Raw genomic sequence first — 19,215 nt, 5'->3', positions numbered from 1 at the left:
ACCACTGTTAGTGCATGGATGAATCCAGAATCTCCTAACTTCATACCTTGAATGGGACTGACCCTCCTTCCTGTAGCCAAACATACTCTGCCACAACCAATGTACCTTTGGTCACATTTTTCAGGAATGCGCGCAGCACAGAGATATGTAAGGAAGCAATGATGGCTACGTGGTATACAATTTTCAGGCATTACACTTTTGAGGCTTCCTCTCGATGTACTGCACAGTACAGTCAGCAGGTGCAGAGAAACCATTTGCCAGGTTCCAAACTGCCTAATTCAATCCTCTCCTCATAAATATCTAGTTTCTTGTTGTAGAATGTAGCCACACTTTAAGAGCTAACCAACCCCTTTGACATCATAAAAAACAAAACCACCAATTATCTCTTTTTTATATTAGAGAATTTACAAAGGTTTGTATCTTCGTGGGAAAAGGCGATATAGCAATTTCTGATACATGCGCATGCTTTTCATGAGTTCACAAAAAAACCCTCTAAATGAAACCAACCGAAGCAACTTCTTTATCTACCACAAGGTGGAACTGTACCCAGATATTGTTAATGAAGAACAGTCCGCTGACTAGGAGCAACTCAATTTTTGAAAGTTAACTTTATTGTTTCTATTCATGAGGGTTATAATAACTATTTAAAATGCCAGAGAGTAGCACTACAGTTATGTGCATTCAGAGTTGGTACTTGAACAACATTGAATGCAGAATTAAAGTAAACTTTGGAGCACACCAGTGTTTTATTTCAAATTTCACACAAACTGACAGATAATTTAATAATCCGTATGATATGGACCTTCGAATAGTGTTGTATGTTTATATAAGTATTTCACTGTGCATTGTTTAAGGATCATTTGTTGATATTCGACCTTGCTGTAATGTGAATCTTAAAATGACATTTAGTGGGCGCAGTCAGAGGTGGTGTTGAAACAAGACTTTGTCAGTGATGCAGGCTTGAGATCCTACCTAACCTTTCTGCATATTTTGCATAAATTCCCTATGACTTAAATCAGACAGTGAAATGGTATATTTACTATTCTAAGATGAGTTTGTCTTTGTTCTTTTCTCATAGCGTTGGACCTCTACACAGTGACTTGGAGTATACCATAACCGCTCAAAAGGAAGGTTTTGTTTTGACTGCAGTGGAGGAAACAGTGGGGGATTTTAAAGCTTTTGCACTGGCAGGAGTGACCTTTGAGGTATGTTTTTCTCTCCTTTATCCACAGTGGGCATTGTAATGTAAAGCCACTTCCTTTCATGACAAGACCAACCCCTTCCCATTTCAACAAAAACAGACTGCAGCAGTCCAGATGTATTTTAGAAACTGGCCTCCCTCTTTTTGTCAAGCACTGATTGACCTAAAACATGTTTTGCTTGGATTGCTTCTGGTAATACTACATGCATTGCCACTGAAAGACTTAACTACCACATAATAGGTAAATGCATCAATACACCCATTTCACAAATTTGCAATTGTGTTTGACTGGGTCCTAGAACCTTTGATGCTGATGTTCTTCATATTGTAGAAACATGATGTGTTGTGGCTACAACAAGATGGTTTGTGCTAAAGCTCTAAAGAATTTGGAGCAAATTTATGTTTGTTACAACTGGGCCATTCATATGTTCCCTGAATTACAAGACACTTCCACTGTGCTAACATATAGATATTTTTATTTTGGAGTCTTGTGGTAGTAGTCTGTAAACCATTGGTTCACTTTCAAGCAGCCCATAGCCAGCGCACTGATTCCTCCTGCAGACCTTCTCAGTGGCTGCCTATTGGTTAAGAGAACCTGCTCATGATCTACTCCAGATGCTCAACACAGGAATGGTATAATGTCATTACAGGCACACCTGAACAGAGAGACACCGTACATCGCAGGAAACTCATTACAGAGGAAGCATAGTTATGTTGCAAACAAAAAAAGAAACCACTAAAAAGTATCACTTTCAAGATTAGTTCAAAGAAGAAAATTATGAGGCCCACTAGACATTGTGTAACGGTTAAGATAAATTATAAGGTTGCAAATTAGGGAAAGGTTCATTGTTCTGTTTAGGGATTAGTGAAAGGGTAGGGTATAATATTATGTTGCATTTAGAGTTAGAGTACTTTTAATAAAGGGGGGATGAAATACATTTTGTTTTAGGAGGCCTTTTGGTGAAAATTAAAATATTGTCAATTTCTCAATATTAGCTTTTCTGTGAAGGTATATGTAACAACTTATCTGTAGAGCTTTCTTTGTTAAATTATTTCTCTGTGTAGGTTTTATTGGTAATGACATTGCTCCCACAGAAGTGGCTAAATGAGAAGATCTCCTTGAGAGATAGTCATGCCAGGAATAAGTGATGCTCAACAAGACCATCCACATATGTTTCTATTAATAATTCTGTTGCTTGTCATCCTGTAAATGTTGTAGGGCCCTTTTAGTCATTGCTAGATATAACCGAGTGGTAACGTAGCTACTTCACTAGCTGGTTTTCTAAATGAGATGGCCTTCAACATGTTCTAATTTTATCCCACCTTTATACCTAATGTCGGTTCTCATCAGTTTGATCCATTTTCAGATTGATTGATGTGATCATTTTCTTATTGCTTTCTCATACTTCTTATTCAAGTGATTGGATGTGTTGGATCTGGCCCTTTTCGCAGAGTTATCCCCAAACATTTTGCCTTCCTCCACCTATTTTTCTGACCACCTTTTTGTTGGAAACTTAGTGGAGTGGTGTGGCTCACTGGTTAGAGGCGGCAGACCTGTAAGCAGAGAACGGCCCGGGACCAGGGTTCAATTCCCGACGCGGCAGGGTCTTGGACCAGGGTCAACGGACTCGATAATTCTCGCCTCAGTGCCTACTCTAACCAGGGAACACACTCGGCAACTCTGGGCATTAAGCTTGCCTCATCTCTACAACGGCCCCCCACAGACGCCGGGGATGCCTGGTTTCACCCTGGAGATACCCGGAAAGGGACCATCTCACAGGGAAAACCAGGACGGGTTCCCCAGCGGTCTACAGCGCCAGGACACTCAGGTAGAGTAACAGTGCGCTTTACAAGAATCCCACATTTACATTTACATTTGGTGTTAGGACTCTGGTCACTTTACCACTACTAAACAGTGCTACAGTGTATGTGCTCCCTCTAAACATGGTATTTGTGGTTCATACCTGTTTGGCATGTTTAATTTACTTGTAAGTTCCTTGTAAAGTGGTATCTCATACACCAAGTGTCTGTAAGTTAAATGCTAATAGTGGGCTTCCGCCACCCACAAAAGTAGCCTTTCAAACCTGTCTCATGCCTGCCACTGTAGGGCCTGTGTGTGCAGTTTATGGCCACCTTGACTTGACATTTTAATTACTTGCCAAGCCTTAAACTCCCCTTTTATTACACATAGGTCACCCTTAAGGTAGGCCTAGGTAGCCAAATGGGCAGGGTGCTGTGCAAGTAAAACATGTGCCTTTGTGTGGCATGTCCTGGTAGTGACAAATGACCTATTTTGTTTTTCACTGCTGTGAGACCTACTCCTCTCATTGGTAGAATTGGGAATTACCTTATATACTTTTAAGTGGTAATTCCTGATCTGAAAGGAGTGGCGTTGCCATATTGGGTATGTTTAGAATGGTAGTAATAAATCCTTCTTACTGTTGTAGTTGGATTTTACATTACTATTTTGGAACTGACACTTTAAGAAAGTGGACATTTCTCTGTGCTTATGACTCTTGTGCTTTGCAGCCTGACTCCATTGCGCATCAAGGGCTGGGTGACAACTACACTTGGTGCATACTTTCTAGACCGCCACAACACAGGAAGCGCTGTGTGTGACAGGGGTTACATCTGAATTCATCTGTATATTGATGGTCTTCCTGGGCTGGGAGAGCGAGAGGTCATTCACACTTTAAATTTGTATAGGTTGCCCTCACAGAAGGGGCTGATTTACCCCCTACTGACTTATCGAGCCAGGGCTGGGTTGAAAAAGATTGTTATACACTTGTAAGGGTTACTTTGAAGTCACCCCTTCATCAAAGAAAATTTTGAGTATAAATACAGGGGCTCTGACTTCGTGTTTTTAGACATTGAGTGGGACTTGTAACCAGATGCTGCACATTGCCAGAGGACTGCTGTGCAAAAAGGAACTGCCATTTGGAATATTTGCTTTGTTGTCCTGGCCTGCTGCCTGTTGGGCTCCTGGAGAGACTACCACCATGCATTTGGACTCTTGCACTGCCCTGGCACAGAAGTGTTACAATTCCTCAGAAAAATTAGGTTAAAGACCTTTTTCACCGGACAAGAGGAGATGTCGGATAATAATGTGAGTGGGCTCAAATTGAAGTCCTCCTTTATCCCTGACAGTGCAAGTATGCCAGATGAGATATTGTTCTTTGAGAATCAAATCCTAAGGGAAATAGACAAATTAAACGAGAAGAAAATCTCGTTTAAATCTAATTTCCATAAAGATGAGCGTTTGGCACTAGCCACCTTAGCCAGCAACCACTCGACAGTCATTAAACCCGCCGATAAGGGCGGGGGGATTGTAGTGTGGGATAGTGAGGCTTATGATGCTGAAGTACAAAGACAATTGAGTAATCCAGCACATTATCGCAAGATTCAAGAGAGCCCAGCAACTACACTTAGAGCAAAGATTGTATACTTGACTACGGAAGCCTTAGACAGTGGATTCTTGAGCAAAAAAGAGTACGAATTTTTGAACACCTCCCAACAAAAAATACCTTCCTTATATGTACTGCCGAAAGTCCATAAAGATGCAGTCAGACCCCCAGGACGCCCGATTATTGCGGCATGTGGGTCAATGCTTGAACCCTTGGCGAAATATATTGATACCTTCCTTAAGCCATTTGTTGTCATGACCAAAGCATACCTCAGGGACACGATGGATTTTATCCATAAGGTGGAGAACTCGATGTTCGATGGAGACCGTCAGTTGTTGGTCTCCTTCGACATCGAGCGTCTCTACACAAATATACCGCAAGATGAAGCTCTCATGGTGATGGAGTTGGTATTAGATCAAAGAAGCAGACCCCACCAGGTTCCCACCAAATTCATCCTAGATTTGGCTAAAATTTGTTTAAAGAACAGCTTTTTTTCTTTTAAAGGGGATCTGTATTTACAACTTAAGGGGGTAGCGATGGGGTGTTGCTTCGCCCCAGAGATAGCAAATCTCGTGATGGATCAATTCGAAGGGAGATATGTCCTTGGTGAGGCGAACCCATTTCGGCATTGTTTGTCGAGATGGGTTCGTTTCATTGACGACATATTCCTAATCTGGACAGGGAGCAGAGAAGAACTTGAGCTTTTTCATGGGTGGATTAATACATGCAGTAACGAGAAAATCAACTTTTTAGATGTGTGGATTTTTAATAATGGCCACCTAGAGATGAACCTATTCACTAAGCCGACTGATCGCAATATTCTTTTAGAATTTACCAGCGGCCACCCCAGAAGTCTCAAAGAAAACTTGCCATTTGGGCAGTTTTTACGCGTACGCCGCAATTGCTCGAATAAACAAGATTACTTCGACAATGCAGAAATTTTGTTAAACAAACTGTGTGCCCGTGGGTACCCAAGGAAATTAGTGAAAGCTGCACTTAAAAGAGCTTGGTACACGCCGCGAGAGAGCCTATTGACTCCAAAAGAAAAAAATGAAAAAAGTGAGATGACCTGTGTGTTGACCTTTAACCCCAAAGCCAATAAGGTCAAGCAAATTATCCTTAAGAACTGGAGGTTGATTGAACACCTCAACATCCCCAAACCACTCTTCGCCTTTCGGAAAGGGAAAAATATAAAACAACATCTAGTGAGAGCAAGTAGAGAATTACCCACCCGGAAAGATACCAGGAGTTTATTAGGCCTACCAGCAGTGATCGGACACTTCCGATGTATGAATTGTACAGTGTGTCCCAACACTAAAAACTTGAAGGAGGTTGCGATCAATGGGCAGATGCATACTATGCGTTCATTTTCTAATTGCAACACTAAAAATGTTGTATATATCGTGACCTGTCCTTGCAACCTGGCCTATATAGGCCAGACAACCCAACCTGTTAAAATGCGGATTGGACAGCACAAATCGCGCATTAGGTGCAAAACCAGTGATGCAGGACATAGTGAAGAAGACATGATGTGGTCAGTCCTAGTAGTGATTACGGCATCAAACAGATGTGAATTAGAACAGAAATTAAACAGAATTGAGGCTAGATTAATTGATAGATATCATACCTCCACAAACGGACTCAATGACCGAGACGAGCTGTGGGCACTATATTAACTTAGGTGGTTGATTCTCTTCTGAATGCCCCCTCTAAAAAACGCACCCAGGGAGGGCTCTCCCTGGACGTGTTACTTGAAGCCTTAGGATTTTCTGCTGATTTTTGCTGTATTTGCTAGTTTGTTTTTAAAAAAAAAAGTTTTCCTGTCTGCATTTTAACACTGTGTATATTGGGTGGGAGAGACGTGTTTACAAGACTTTGTTGCATGTGGATGTTCTTAGATTGTAAATCCCTGTGTGGTTGTGCAGTGCACGAGATCCTCGGCCCATGTCTTCTGGTGATGGGTAGGTCAATTCACATAATTTTGTGATTTTCCCATTTTTGTGTGTTTTTTTCACGTTGTTTTAGTTTGAGATGTAATGTATATTCCGCTGTACTCAGACTACTGTAGGTGACCTTTTTTGGCCCCGGTTGCTGCCATCGGTACGCTCCGTTTTTTTCGTTTTTTTTCTTTTCATTAGGGAGGGATTCGATATAGATGAGACAGTCCATTGTTTATTTTTGTTGCTCGCCTTTTGAGCAGGGTAGTCCCCTCTCTATGTTTAGGACGCTGTAGACACGCATGCGCGATGTCTGAGAACGCTTTCCTCATAATGGCGATTGTGAGTCGCCCGTGTAGATGCGGAAGTGTTTCTCCGGTTTACTAATGTGGATGGACCATTGACTTACGTTGGCCGCCTGTTTTTTGTAAGTATTTTTAGCCCGTTTTGTCTTAAAGTTAGTTGTGCTGTTTTTTTGCAGAAACCCTTACGGCATTGCAGAGAGAACGAGGTTTTATCTGATTACTTTGTTCCCTTTTCAGGAACGAGTGTAGTAGCCTCGACCCTGGTTTCGGATTTGCCATTTACCTTTACTGAAGCCGGATAACTGCTTGTGGGACATCGGCTTGTCCCTTTAAAGGTACTCCTTTGGTTTTTGTTTTGCAACTTCTTGACAGGTGATCTGTCCTCTGGTGGATAGCGACGATAGATTAAAATAATACTTTAATATATTTTGTGTTTAGTGCTCTATGGGCGCTGGTGCCCAGTGGATCTATATCACCCTCGTCCCCCTGGGTGACCACCACTTGGATGAGCGTGTGTTTTTGTCTTCAGGTATTTATACCCCAGGGTGTAGGGTGGTTTGTAGTCTGCCCTACACTGTACCTTTCGGTTGGGTCTCTTAATTCACTTCTTTATCTTACCTCTTTTTATTTATTGGTTGAATTGTCACTTTGGATAACAGTTGGGTTGCGGATTTCCTATGGAACATTTGGTTTTTCCTCTGGTAGTGGTGTTTCCCCCTTGGCTCCTCTTTTCTTTTTTTTCTATCATAGGCTCACTCGGGTCCTATTTTAGTATATTTGTCTTTTCGCGGAGCTATGTGGTTTTGAGCACTTTCCCCTTTGGGCACGAGTGGCACTGCACTTCTACAGACGGGTGAGAGAATAGATATGGCTTTGTTTGAGTGTAATTAAGTTTGCTTTATTTACTGTTGTTGTAGTACCCTTGTCCTGCTGAAGCCATAAAGACAGTGGCTGAAACGCGACCGCGACAGCGTCGACACCCTTGTGATTAGGAGTCCCTGTTTAGTTTATCTTTGTTTGTATATTCAGGCGCCTCATGCAAAAGAGAGCTTTGAGAGAAGTTACATCTCAGGCGTATTAGGGATCTCCATTATAGAGTTATATCACTCGAAATTAGGGGTGTATATATTGTGTGATAGGTCATCCATTGAGATCTATCTATGGGTACACTTTTTGTATATATATGTAATGTATAGATTGTATTTGTGATTTGTATATAATGCATTGTTATGTGTGTATATAGTGAATTTGTTTTCTTTATATATATTTGTTTTGCGCCATCTCCTTTTTGTACTTGTTTATACGTCCTCAGAATTTTGTAAGTGAATTGTTATATATTTAGTTATATAGAACAGGATAATTTATCTTTTCATGTTCTAAAATTATAAATTGAATTTATCCCTCAATACCAGTTTGTTCTACTTTTTCAACTTTTGATGCTCCTTGTCCAGGTATGGAAGTGTAATGTGGGCATAACCCCTGTTATTGTTCCAATGTTTTCACAGGGCGCATTCGTTTGCCCCCCTGTTTTCCCCAACGTCTCAGGGACCCCAAATACCTTGTGACCTGCCTGCATCCCACTAAGCGCACGTTTTCTTTCGTGTGCCAGCTCTCCGCTTTGTGGGAGCATTTCTGTCTGTCCGCTTATGTGCCTTTTAACTAGCCGAAATAAGGGCGCTTGTAATCACTCTCCGTGTGTGGTGAGCGCTGTTGCTGTGGTCTGGCGGTTTCCATGCAGCTTGTAGAGAGCACTGCACATTTCATGGTGACAACCAGGGAAGAACCTCTGCAGCCGCAAAGGTAACCCCAGCGAGGGGCGAGAGCGGCTCTGAGTAACTCCAAGGATGTTCATACAAATGGGTGCCTGAGGATCAGTGTGCCTGTCTGCTGGGAAGAGGAATACCGAAGATGACGCACCAGCAAAATCCACGCAGGGCTCCGGAATTACTCGTTGCCAAAAGGAGATTGCCGCAAGGGTAGCCGCCAGCCCTGCACTGCTTTCATTCCCCGGTACTGTGTCCCAAATCTGGTGGGGACCAGGGAAGTAACGAGACTTCCCCACCCTCATGCCTAAGGGGTACGCCCCCCAGCTGCAACTCCTTGTTACCTGAGCGGAAGATGCATGCTCGCTGCTGATTGAGCTTTTTTCTGTGGTCCGGATGGGTCTTGGGGTACCTTAGATAGTGAGTGCCCACCTCTGCAGGTTTTGGTGGCCCCTCTGATCACATGGATCGGGACAGTGACGCCAACACCGGAATCACCTCAGAGAGAGAAATGCAGTTGGTCTCTTGGGGATCACAATGTTGGTTATCGAAGTACCGCATTATACTTAAGGACCTTTCCCTGCCTTCAGGAGACTGTAATCTGAGGATTACTGTATCACGTGTATTAGGATGCAGGTGCTTATGAGCCCTATGCTTGGTACCTAATTACAGTATACAGCTTAATAGGAGCACAAGTGCAAACAAATTGATTCTTATGAAAAGGTGCAGATTCAGGATTTTCTTCAGTCCAATGAAGCAATAATACTTTCTTTAGAAATTAGGTTTATGGTTGGCAGAGGAAGTTACCCTGTCCAAGCAGGAACCACAGTCCTAGTCAGGGTAAGTCACAAACACACCCTAAATTAACCCGTGCTCACTCCCTGGTAGCTTGATGCAGAGCAGTCAGGCTTATTAGAGGCAATGTGCACACAAACTCTCACTGCAACACATGAATACACCACAAAAGAGACTCCACAGAGGATTATATGAAAATATATATATAGTATATTGTACCTAAACTAAGACCAAAGCAACATGAATCATAAATACTGTGTAAACTATGCAAATACTGAAATAGTACTTGTTATTCTGGGCAATGCAAGAATTAGAATGACATACTTGTAATGTAATGTAACCATTGCTTATATAGCACACTGTGACCCAGCAGGTAACCGGGCGCTGTAAGACGGGAGGCCTGTGACAAGGGACAGATTAGTATAATGCTCTAGGATAGAACCAGGTCTTTATTTTCCTTCTAAACAGCAGTAAATCTTTCATCTGTCGCAACTCTGTGGGTAAGCTGTTCCAAAGCCTTGCTGCAGCGACACTGAAGGCTCACCGCCCCATGCTAGCGCTTCCGACCGGGGGTACCTTCACCCAGTTAGCCAAAGATGACCAAAGACAGCAAGTAGGAGCATACCAGCTGAATTTGTCCTGCAACGGTAAGAGTCCCAGACCATGCAATGCCTTAAACACGACACAAAGGGATTTTAAATGAATCCTCTGCAAGACTGGGAGCCAATGAAGCTCCACCAGGGCCTGGGAGGCAGAGGACTGGTGGGGTCTCATCAAGGCCAGCTTTGCCGCCGCATTCTGGATTCTCTGTAATCTCCCAATTAAATACTTTGTGGATGCCAGCAGCAAAGCATTGCAGTAATCCAGTCTGCTCATAATGATGCTCCTTACTACCAGTGCACGTGTCTGAATAGGAAGCATGGTAAGAATTTTCCTGAGGGCCCTAAAAAGGGAGAAACAGCTCCCAACAGCCTTGTTGACTTGTGTTTTCAAGGTCAACTTCTCATTAAAAAAGATCCCCAAATTGCAAACCGTCTTGATGGTACCAAAGGAAGATCAGCAGGAATGGGCCAAAAGTCTGCAAGAAGAGAGTATGGCACTCTCCCACCCCATATACATAAAAGCTCTGTTTTATCTGCATTACATTGCAGAGAATTGTTTATCAGCCAATGTACAACCTCCAGCATACAGGCATGGAAATTATGTAGAGTGGTTGATTGATCACCCTCCAGGGACTGGATGAGCTGGGTGTCCTCAGCATAGTTCACCAAGCCTATATCATAAGATTTAATGACTTCCACCAAGGGACGCATGTAGGCATTAAATAATATAGGGCTAATGGCAGAACCCTGCGGAACCCTATAGCGTATCTTGGTGAGCTTTGAGCGAAGGGGGGGAAAGGCCACTGTCTGACATCTGTCAGACAGATAAGAATGCAGCCACTTTTGCACCAGACCCACAACCACCACTCCTTCCAACCGTTTCAGGAGGACCTTATGATCGAATGTGTCGAATGCGGCAGACAGGTCTTACGAGCAGTATGGCAGAATGACCGTGTCTGCACGCATGCGAAGATCATCCGACACAGTCAGTAGGGTGGTCTTCAATAGATCATGTCCTTCAATATATCCCTTGCCTCCAGAAACTGGGAGAGCGCCTTGCTTACCAGTCGCTCAATGATCTTCACCGGGTATGGAAGTAGAGAGATGGGCCTGTAATTTTTGAGACAAGCTGGGTCAAATGAATGTTTTTTCAATAAGGCGGGAAACAACTGCCTGTTTCCAGCAGGACAAGACCATCCCGCTGCAGAAGGATTGGCTACATAGCTGTCTTAACAAAGGGAATAATTCAGCGCCTAGCGCTTTCCATACCCTATGGGGAAGAGGGTCCAGGGGTGAACCAGAGGAAGCACCCAATGCTACTTTATTAAAATCTTCCACAGAAAGTATATCAAAGTGAGCAAGAAGGGGCCTCTAATCCAATGTTTTGTTCACCCCGGTCCATCCCTCCTTCACATCCTGTAGGGGTCCACAGGGCCCAGCATCAATGCTATCCCCTTCTAAACCTTTGATAATTTTACAGATCTTGTCTTCAAAAAAGACAGCCAGGCTATCACACAGTTCCTGCGTTGGGGAGATCTTATTTTTTGTGCAGGCAGGGCTGGTGATATCGTCGATGATTTTAAACACCCTCTTAGTGCGATCACTAAGGGCCGTCAAGACTACATCTGCAACATATTCAGCTTTAGCGGTGGCAATGTTTTTCTTATAGTTGAGGATATTCTCCTTCCATGCAGCCTTGTCTGTATCAAGATATCCCTTCCTCCATCGCCGTTCTGCCTGTCTGCAGCCAAGTTTTGATTTCTGCAGTTCAGCGTTATACCAAGGGGCAGAGGGTTTGCCTACTTATTTTTACCAGTTTTTGGGGAACAACCCAGTTGAGTTGATCATTAATATGCAGACAGAGGGTAGACTAGTTATCCTCCACCTGTTTTCTACGGTCGAAGGATCCTTCATGGTGGAATACTGGGGAGATACTGGTGGGAAACATCCTCAACAATGACTCTGGAACAACTAGTTCTGGAGCCACGAAAGCCGAACAACGACCTGCACGAACAACGACGGATACTGGCTTTTCTCAAGAGACCTTTCCAGTTCCTACATAGGAAACTCCTTTTTTCCTTCAAGATAGGGCCAATCTGTCTAGTTTTGAACTCCTCAAATTTAATAAAGTGGTGGTCCGACCAGCAGAATATTCACCACTTCCATCTAGTCTTCCCCAGCAAAAATTAAATCCAATACATGCCCCCGTGTGTGTAGGCTCTGTTGACCATTGTAAAAGATGCAGATCCCTACAAGATTGTAGAAGATTGTCATACCCGGAGTCCAGGCTCCCATTCGCCCACAGATTTAAACATCATAACATCAGTGCATGTAATAGAAGTAGATTATGAGAAAAACACATGAATCTTCACGAGTGCAATAACTGTAACATTATTTAGTGATGGAACACCTGAATCATCATGAAACCATAGAGCAATCTAATAAGTAGAGGGGTGTGTGCAGCCCTTTGTGTCGGGACAGGACTCTGACTATTCAGGTGAACGTGTCAGCTCCACCCTTCCACCGTCCAATCGTGCCCAGGATAGCCGAACAGGATGTGGATGGCCCATCTAAGCTCCCTTTCTGTGTGGCTGTCTAGAGGGAATGCACGAAGCCAATCTGTTACCCACCCCTGATGTGTATTCAGATACAGGCAGAAGGCACCAAGTGGCTGGAGTAAGAAAATGCCAACTTTCTAAAAGTGGCATTTTCAGAATTTAAATTTAAAATCTGACTCCGCCATGTGATTTTAAATTTTGGTTCGAGAAGCACCAAACTTGAAGGTTCTATCTCTCCCCAAAATTGTAAATTGCACTTCTAAAATGTAATAAGGTAATCCCAGTGTTATGATATGGGAGAGATGGGGCTTGTAAAAAAAAACCTAATTTTAGAGGTTTTCACTACTAGGACATGTAAAACGTAAAAGTACATAATCTGCTTTTTAAGTACATTGCAGCCTACCTTTGGACTTTCCAGGGCCTACCTTAAGAATGACCTGTATGTATTAAGAAAGAAGGTTTGGGCCTAGCTAAATGATTACCATGCCAGGTTGATATGGCAGTTTAAAACTACACATACACAGGCTCTGCAAAGGCGGGCCTAAGATGTTTGAAAGGCTTAATGGGGTGGCACAATCGGAGCTGCAGGCCAACTAATAGCATTTAATTTAAAGACCCTGGGCACATGTAGTGCACATTACTAGGGACTCATAAGTAAATTAAATATAGTAGTTGTGGATAAGCCAATGCTACCATGTTTTAAGCAGAGAGCACTTGCACTTTAGCACTGGTAAAGTGCCCAGAATCCTAAACCCAACAAAAACGAAATCAGCAAAATGGGGAAGAGGAAGGTAAACCGTTTAGGAATGACCCTGCATAAAGCGCCATTTCCAACATACCTCTACTCCAGCCTAAAGCGATGGTAGCCTAAGCAATACCTTGATGGACTTCCCTGCTTAGGAGATAGAACTTTGACAGTGACCCACTATTACATGGGCATTTGTCAGTTTTATGCCTCACTGAACTCAGTTGGATCCCTCGGTCAGCGCTCTCCTAAGCTTGTGAAGTAGTGTGGCTCACTGGTTAGAGGCGGCAGACCCGAGAGCAGAGGACGGCCCGGGACCAGGGTTCGATTCCCGGCGCGGCAGGTTTCTGGACCAGGGTCAGCGGACTCGATAATTCTCTCGCCTCGGTGCCCACTCTGATCAGCGTTCACACTCGGCAACTCTGGGCATTAGCTTGCCTCATCTTCACTAACGGCCCCACCAGACCGCCGGGGATGCCTGGTCTCACCCTGGAGATACCCATTAAGGGACCATCTCTCAGGGAAGCCAGGAAGGGTTTCGCAGCGGTCGAAGCGCCTTGGGACCCTACGGGTAAGTAGTGCGCTATATAAATGCCTATACATTTACATACATACATTTACACTGGACTGACCCATTGGAAACCCTGCTCCTTACCTGTGGCCCTTATTTGTGCAGCACCTAACCTTAATTTGCTCACAGATGCATCACAGTAGGCAGACAGTACCACCATGGCCAAGGCAAAATGTTTGGGGGCGACCCTGCAGAAATGGCCTATTTAAACAGACTTAAACGACTAACTAATCCAGGACCCTAGACATGTAGTTGACCACATATTAGATCTGGACTTTGCCTTGCCAGGAGCTTCTAAGGTAAGTGTGGTCCTTCCTGTGGGTTTGGGCTGATCATCACTTAAAGTTAGTTTTGTGGTTGGGAGATACGTGAAATTCCCAGACTAGAAAGAGACTGCAGTTGCTTGTGATGTTGATGACAAGTTGTATCAAGGATGGCTCTGACTCCAGGGTTGCCCGTAGATTTCTGACTTCTCTTGATATTGTTAGAGCAGACTCGAGTTCTGTGGACCAAATAGTGTTAGGTTATTTATGCTATTGTCTTCAGGGAGTGTTTTCTGTGTTTGCAGTGTTGCGCTTTAGCGGGCTACTCATCATCCATGTGTTTATGGCACAGAGGCAGTTTTGAGTTGTCGATGTCTTCCGGGCCATCCATTTTTAGGAGGATTTGCATGTCATCTGCATATGTGTAACCGATATGTTTGGTATCAAGTTTGGTTAAGGTGTTCGGTAGAGGCTGAATAATTGAGAGGGTTTTCATGGACCCCTTAGGGAACGCCATAGGATTGGGTGTGAGAAGGCGATACGAAAGGTGCTAGGCAAACTACCTTTAATTCTGAGGAAAGATGCAAACCATTTTAGAGCTATTGGTTGGTCTGTTGGTTTGACGTATAGTGATTTGCTTTTTAAATGTAGCAGATTTAATAAACACTGCTCTTTCAAATGTTTTTCCTAAGAATGATCCATTTGATATTAGGCCTGCAGTTTGCTGGTTCTGATGGGTCAGAGTTTTCCTTTTTGAGGAGTGGTCTAATGTCGGAGGTCATGTGGGAATGCAGCTAGTTCAAGGGACTTGTTGAGTAGGCATCCAGTTACCTTCCCTGCACAGGTTGTGCAAAGGATCTTTTGACAGATTTGTGGAGGTGTCTGGTATGAAGTCACCTAATGGTCTGTTTGTGTTGATAATGTTGAGGAAATCAATTTCTAAGAGGTTACTGAAATATGTACTGGTGGAAGATAGCTTTTTTCTCTTTTTGTGCTGGTTGATCATGTTTTAGCCAATTATCCCATTATCTACAATGTGAAGATCTATAATGAGGGTCAGTATGATTTTCAGCCTGGGAGTAGCACAGAAACCAGCTTGTCAGAGAATAACTTAAAGTGATCTTAGAGGAACGTTATTTAGCAGGAGTGATTCTTGTGGATTTGTCCAGTACTTTCAACATGATGGACAACAATATACCAATCAGTCATCTGAAGGAGGTAGGAATCTCTGGATTGGTCCTGCAGCGCAGTCAGTCAAGTTAGCCAGTTACATCTCACTTGTTTAAATCACAAGTATTATCTCTATCCCCCTCCCATCCTTCAATATATTTATTCAGACCAGGGTAGTTGTCCAGCTCTCTGCTGAACATACTAAAAGCAGAGGCACAACTGAAACGCCTGCCTTTGCCACATTGCTTATGGAACTGGGTGGATGCATGAAGCCCAGCAAATGCAAAACTTTCAGAGCTGGCATAAGTGGCCATGCAGAACATCAGACTCATACTATAAATGTCCCACACTCACTGCACACAGGAAAAAGGCTTCAGAAATACCCTGGAGACCATGGATCAGGGTGTTACCAGCATCCAGTTGTGAGAGTACAAGGGCTTGGGAAGCAGTTCTAAAGTTGCTTTCTGCAAGAAGCTGCTTCATTTTCTTTAAAGGAGTCAGCTGGTACCAGGCCATCTTGGTTTTGCAATGTGTTCCTTGAGTGTGAGGTTCGTTTACCAGGTGAATCAAGTGACTTGCCATTCTGTGAAAGGTGGGGTTGGAGGCCTGTAAGGTACATGGCATTGAGCCAGGTTTGCACTGTTACTTGTCTGTTGTTCTTGATAAATAACCGGCATTCTGTCTTGGTTGGGTTGAGCTTCAAATAGGCCCTGCACATGTATGTGGGGATGATGTGCAGGTAGTATTTGGAGCTTGGGTGTCGGAAACAGAGGAGACTTTTTTAATAGAGTTTGGTATCATTGGCGAATCTTTATGCAGTAGAAAACCAAGTGTCTTCATGTACAGGTTGAAGTTGATGGTAGGCAGTATGGAATACCTGGGTATTTCACATGTGATGGGGATCTATTGGGGCCTGGTATTACGCATATGAACAGTACCAATGAAGTGCATTCTGGTGAACTTCATTCGAGGCTCAAGGGTGCTTAGGAGGGTGAGATGGCCGACTAGAGTTTGAAGATTCAGTCTCCTTTGTGTCAAACACTACTTTCCAAATCCAGAATTAATTGATTTCAATTATTTTGAACACTAATTTAAGAGATGAAGAATTACAGTTAAGTGATTTAGTTATCTGTGGATCAGTGTGTAATTCTTGTATTTTACTCCTAATAAATACTGATAGTGACACTATCACTGATCACAGCAGCTACTGTCTTGCTCAGATTCTAACCAGGCAATATTATCTATTTGTAAACAGATAAAATCAGAAGATGGGCAACCTCTTGCTGGAGTTCTCCTATCCCTCAGTGGTGGTGTATTCCGTTCCAATCTTCTAACTCAGGAGAACGGGAAGCTGACTTTTCTAAACCTGGTAATTTATTATGTATAATCACTGTGTTTGAGCACTAAATTTGATCCTAGATTGATGCAACCCATTTAGAAATATTCTGCCATGCATGAAACTGGAAAATATGACAGCCAGTATTTGCAAACTCTATGGGTACTGATTCCAGTTAGAGCACATTTACACAAACTTCTTGTTTTATTTTGTTTATGTTTACTGTTTTTGGTCATTGACTCGCACTCCTGTCCTGTGGCTAATTGCTCTAGTCCAAGTTTGCATTCCATGAATTTGTGACGTTATGTACTACTTAAAGATAGCACATCCCTCGTTTCTTGCTGAAGTAATAATTCTGTATTTTTTCTTTCCCTTTTGAGAACCTATTGAGTAAAGAAAAATGCTGGTAAAATTAGTATTTATATTTCTAATAAGAACTTTGCCAGAGCTGCATTGACTACATATGTTCTATTTTGTCCTTTTCAGAGCCCTGGGCAATACTATTTTAAACCCATGATGAAAGAATTCCGCTTTGAACCATCATCTCAGATGATTGAAGTTGAGGAAGGTCAGAACCTAAAATTAACAATCACAGGTTACAGAACAGCATACAGGTCAGTTGACAAACAGCCACTTTATTATTAGACCTAAATAGAAAATTGTTTGTTAAATTCCTCTCAGTAACTGATTTGCATCCAATATGTCACATTTGTTGAAGGTGAGAGAAGGTGGGTGGGGTGATTGAGGAGGAGTGGACTAGGAAGATAATTTAGTTGCTCCATTTGGATGTTTCTGCACATTCTGGTTAAAAGCCCAACGAGCATGCTGATTGTTTGGCGCTTATTTCTGAGGGGTCATAGGATGCAGTGCTTGGCAGCTACAAATTATTTAATTAGGAAAGTATTCCTGCCATCAGTCATGTAGACCACGATCTCATGGCCTAGATGATCCTGTGTCTTAACGCCTGGAGCATCACTTAATAATAATGATATACATAGAGCATGGTTGGGTACATTGAAGGGTGGGCACTGTTATTAATGGGCAGGTATATGAAAACAATCTTCTGAGTCTACTTTCATTGTAGCACAGTGAAGTTGTGTATTGTGGAATGTAGTGTAAGTCACTACAGAAGATAGACCAATACCAAACAATGGCGACTCACGATTGTCATTTTCACTCATATTGGCATTTCATTGCTATAAAGATCACTTTGATTCTGTTGCTTTTTAAGAATGGTTCCCTTCCCAGCAAGACCGATTTAAATGATTCTCACAAAATTTTCAACCACTTCCTCCTATGGGATATGGGATCCATACATTTACTTTTCTTGTTCTTTTGGTTGGTTTCTATTTAACATAAATCTGCCCACCTATTGTTAGATGGGAGACTGTAGTATATACGTGTTCTGTTTTTGCTGAGAATGCAGAGGTTGGGGTGGGACTTTGAGCACTTCAGGGCACTGACGTCATTATGTTTGTAGTGTGGGTCTGTTTCGATGATTAGGACAATCCGTAATACTAATCTTATCGCACACCAGCACTGACTATCACAAATGTGCTTCAGTGTGCTCCTTAGAAAGAAGGACCTCTTTTTCATCAATGGAAACCTCTGATGAGGCTGTTCCCATGCTATTACAGGTATTGGGCGTTTCTTAGAAGCAATGACGGTGCCCTATAACTTCAGAGGAGCCTGAGAACTTGCATAAGGCTCAAAAGTAGCACAAGTCAAGATATTAATCTGAATGGAAGGCAGAACATATGAGATGTTGACTAGGACATTTCTTCGACCATGGCTAATTGCCCCTTAAAGCCTCTGGAATCAGGCTTGTGTATTTATGCTGGAGAACTGGAATCTTTAGAGTGCTGTTATTGCAAGAATCTTCATTGCAGATTGACATATTATTAAGTATCAAACTTCATATTCCACCCTTCTGGAAGCATTTATTGCCTGATACACTCTCTAATGATAACTTAGATAAAGTGACTATGCCCTAGATTATCATTAGTCATACTAGATTGTGTGGTGACCATTTCATTTCTACCTATGTTTAGATCCTTTGGTCTTAATATAAGCGTTGATGGCAGGACTGTGTCTGCCTCCTTTAATTGCCCTCTTCATGTGATCTGAACCAAACTAGCTTTTAAACGCCTCTAGGATTTGAGATGAGTGTATTTAGTGAACCCAGCAGCTGCCGAGCAAGTGCTGGACTGCATGTGCACTTTAAATCTCCATAGGGAGGACTTAATGAGAAGAACTGCCTACGCACCAGGGAACAAACTTAAGAGGAGGGTTGCAAAATATGTACGCTCAGAAAAGTGAAGTTTTCAACACCTAGGTGGAATATCGTGGAGGCACAGATTACAAGGACTGAACAGTGAGGAGAGCTCTTTAAGATGTATTGCAATTTTCCAGTTCCTTGGCATAGAAAACCTAGCAGAGGAAGCAGGTGGTGTACCCAAGCAGTGGTTTGCATCAACATTCTACATGAAAGAGACTTTTGTAAATTTTCCTTAACAAGATTTGGCATACCCCCATTCCTTTGGCTCACTCCCTTGCTTACCCCCC

The 19,215-nt window shown here is 42.8% G+C and overlaps 1 protein-coding gene across 1 annotated transcript in view; it reads left to right on the top strand.

Annotated features, from left to right (window-relative positions):
* LOC144784430 (BOS complex subunit NOMO1-like) overlaps positions 1 to 19,215 on the top strand; it is a 318,569-nt gene that overhangs the window by 183,896 nt on the left and 115,458 nt on the right. The window contains exons 22-24 of the mRNA XM_078663178.1: positions 1,079 to 1,205; positions 16,570 to 16,683; positions 17,137 to 17,264. Of these exons, the coding sequence (XP_078519304.1) occupies positions 1,079 to 1,205; positions 16,570 to 16,683; positions 17,137 to 17,264 (369 nt within the window). The remainder of the gene's footprint in view (positions 1 to 1,078; positions 1,206 to 16,569; positions 16,684 to 17,136; positions 17,265 to 19,215) is intronic.

The sequence above is a fragment of the Lissotriton helveticus genome, chromosome 10 (assembly GCF_964261635.1).
Source record: "Lissotriton helveticus chromosome 10, aLisHel1.1, whole genome shotgun sequence".
Lineage (NCBI taxonomy): Eukaryota > Metazoa > Chordata > Amphibia > Caudata > Salamandridae > Lissotriton > Lissotriton helveticus.
The sequence above is the reverse complement of the archived record's forward strand: the minus strand, read 5'-3'. Positions and strand labels throughout refer to the sequence as shown.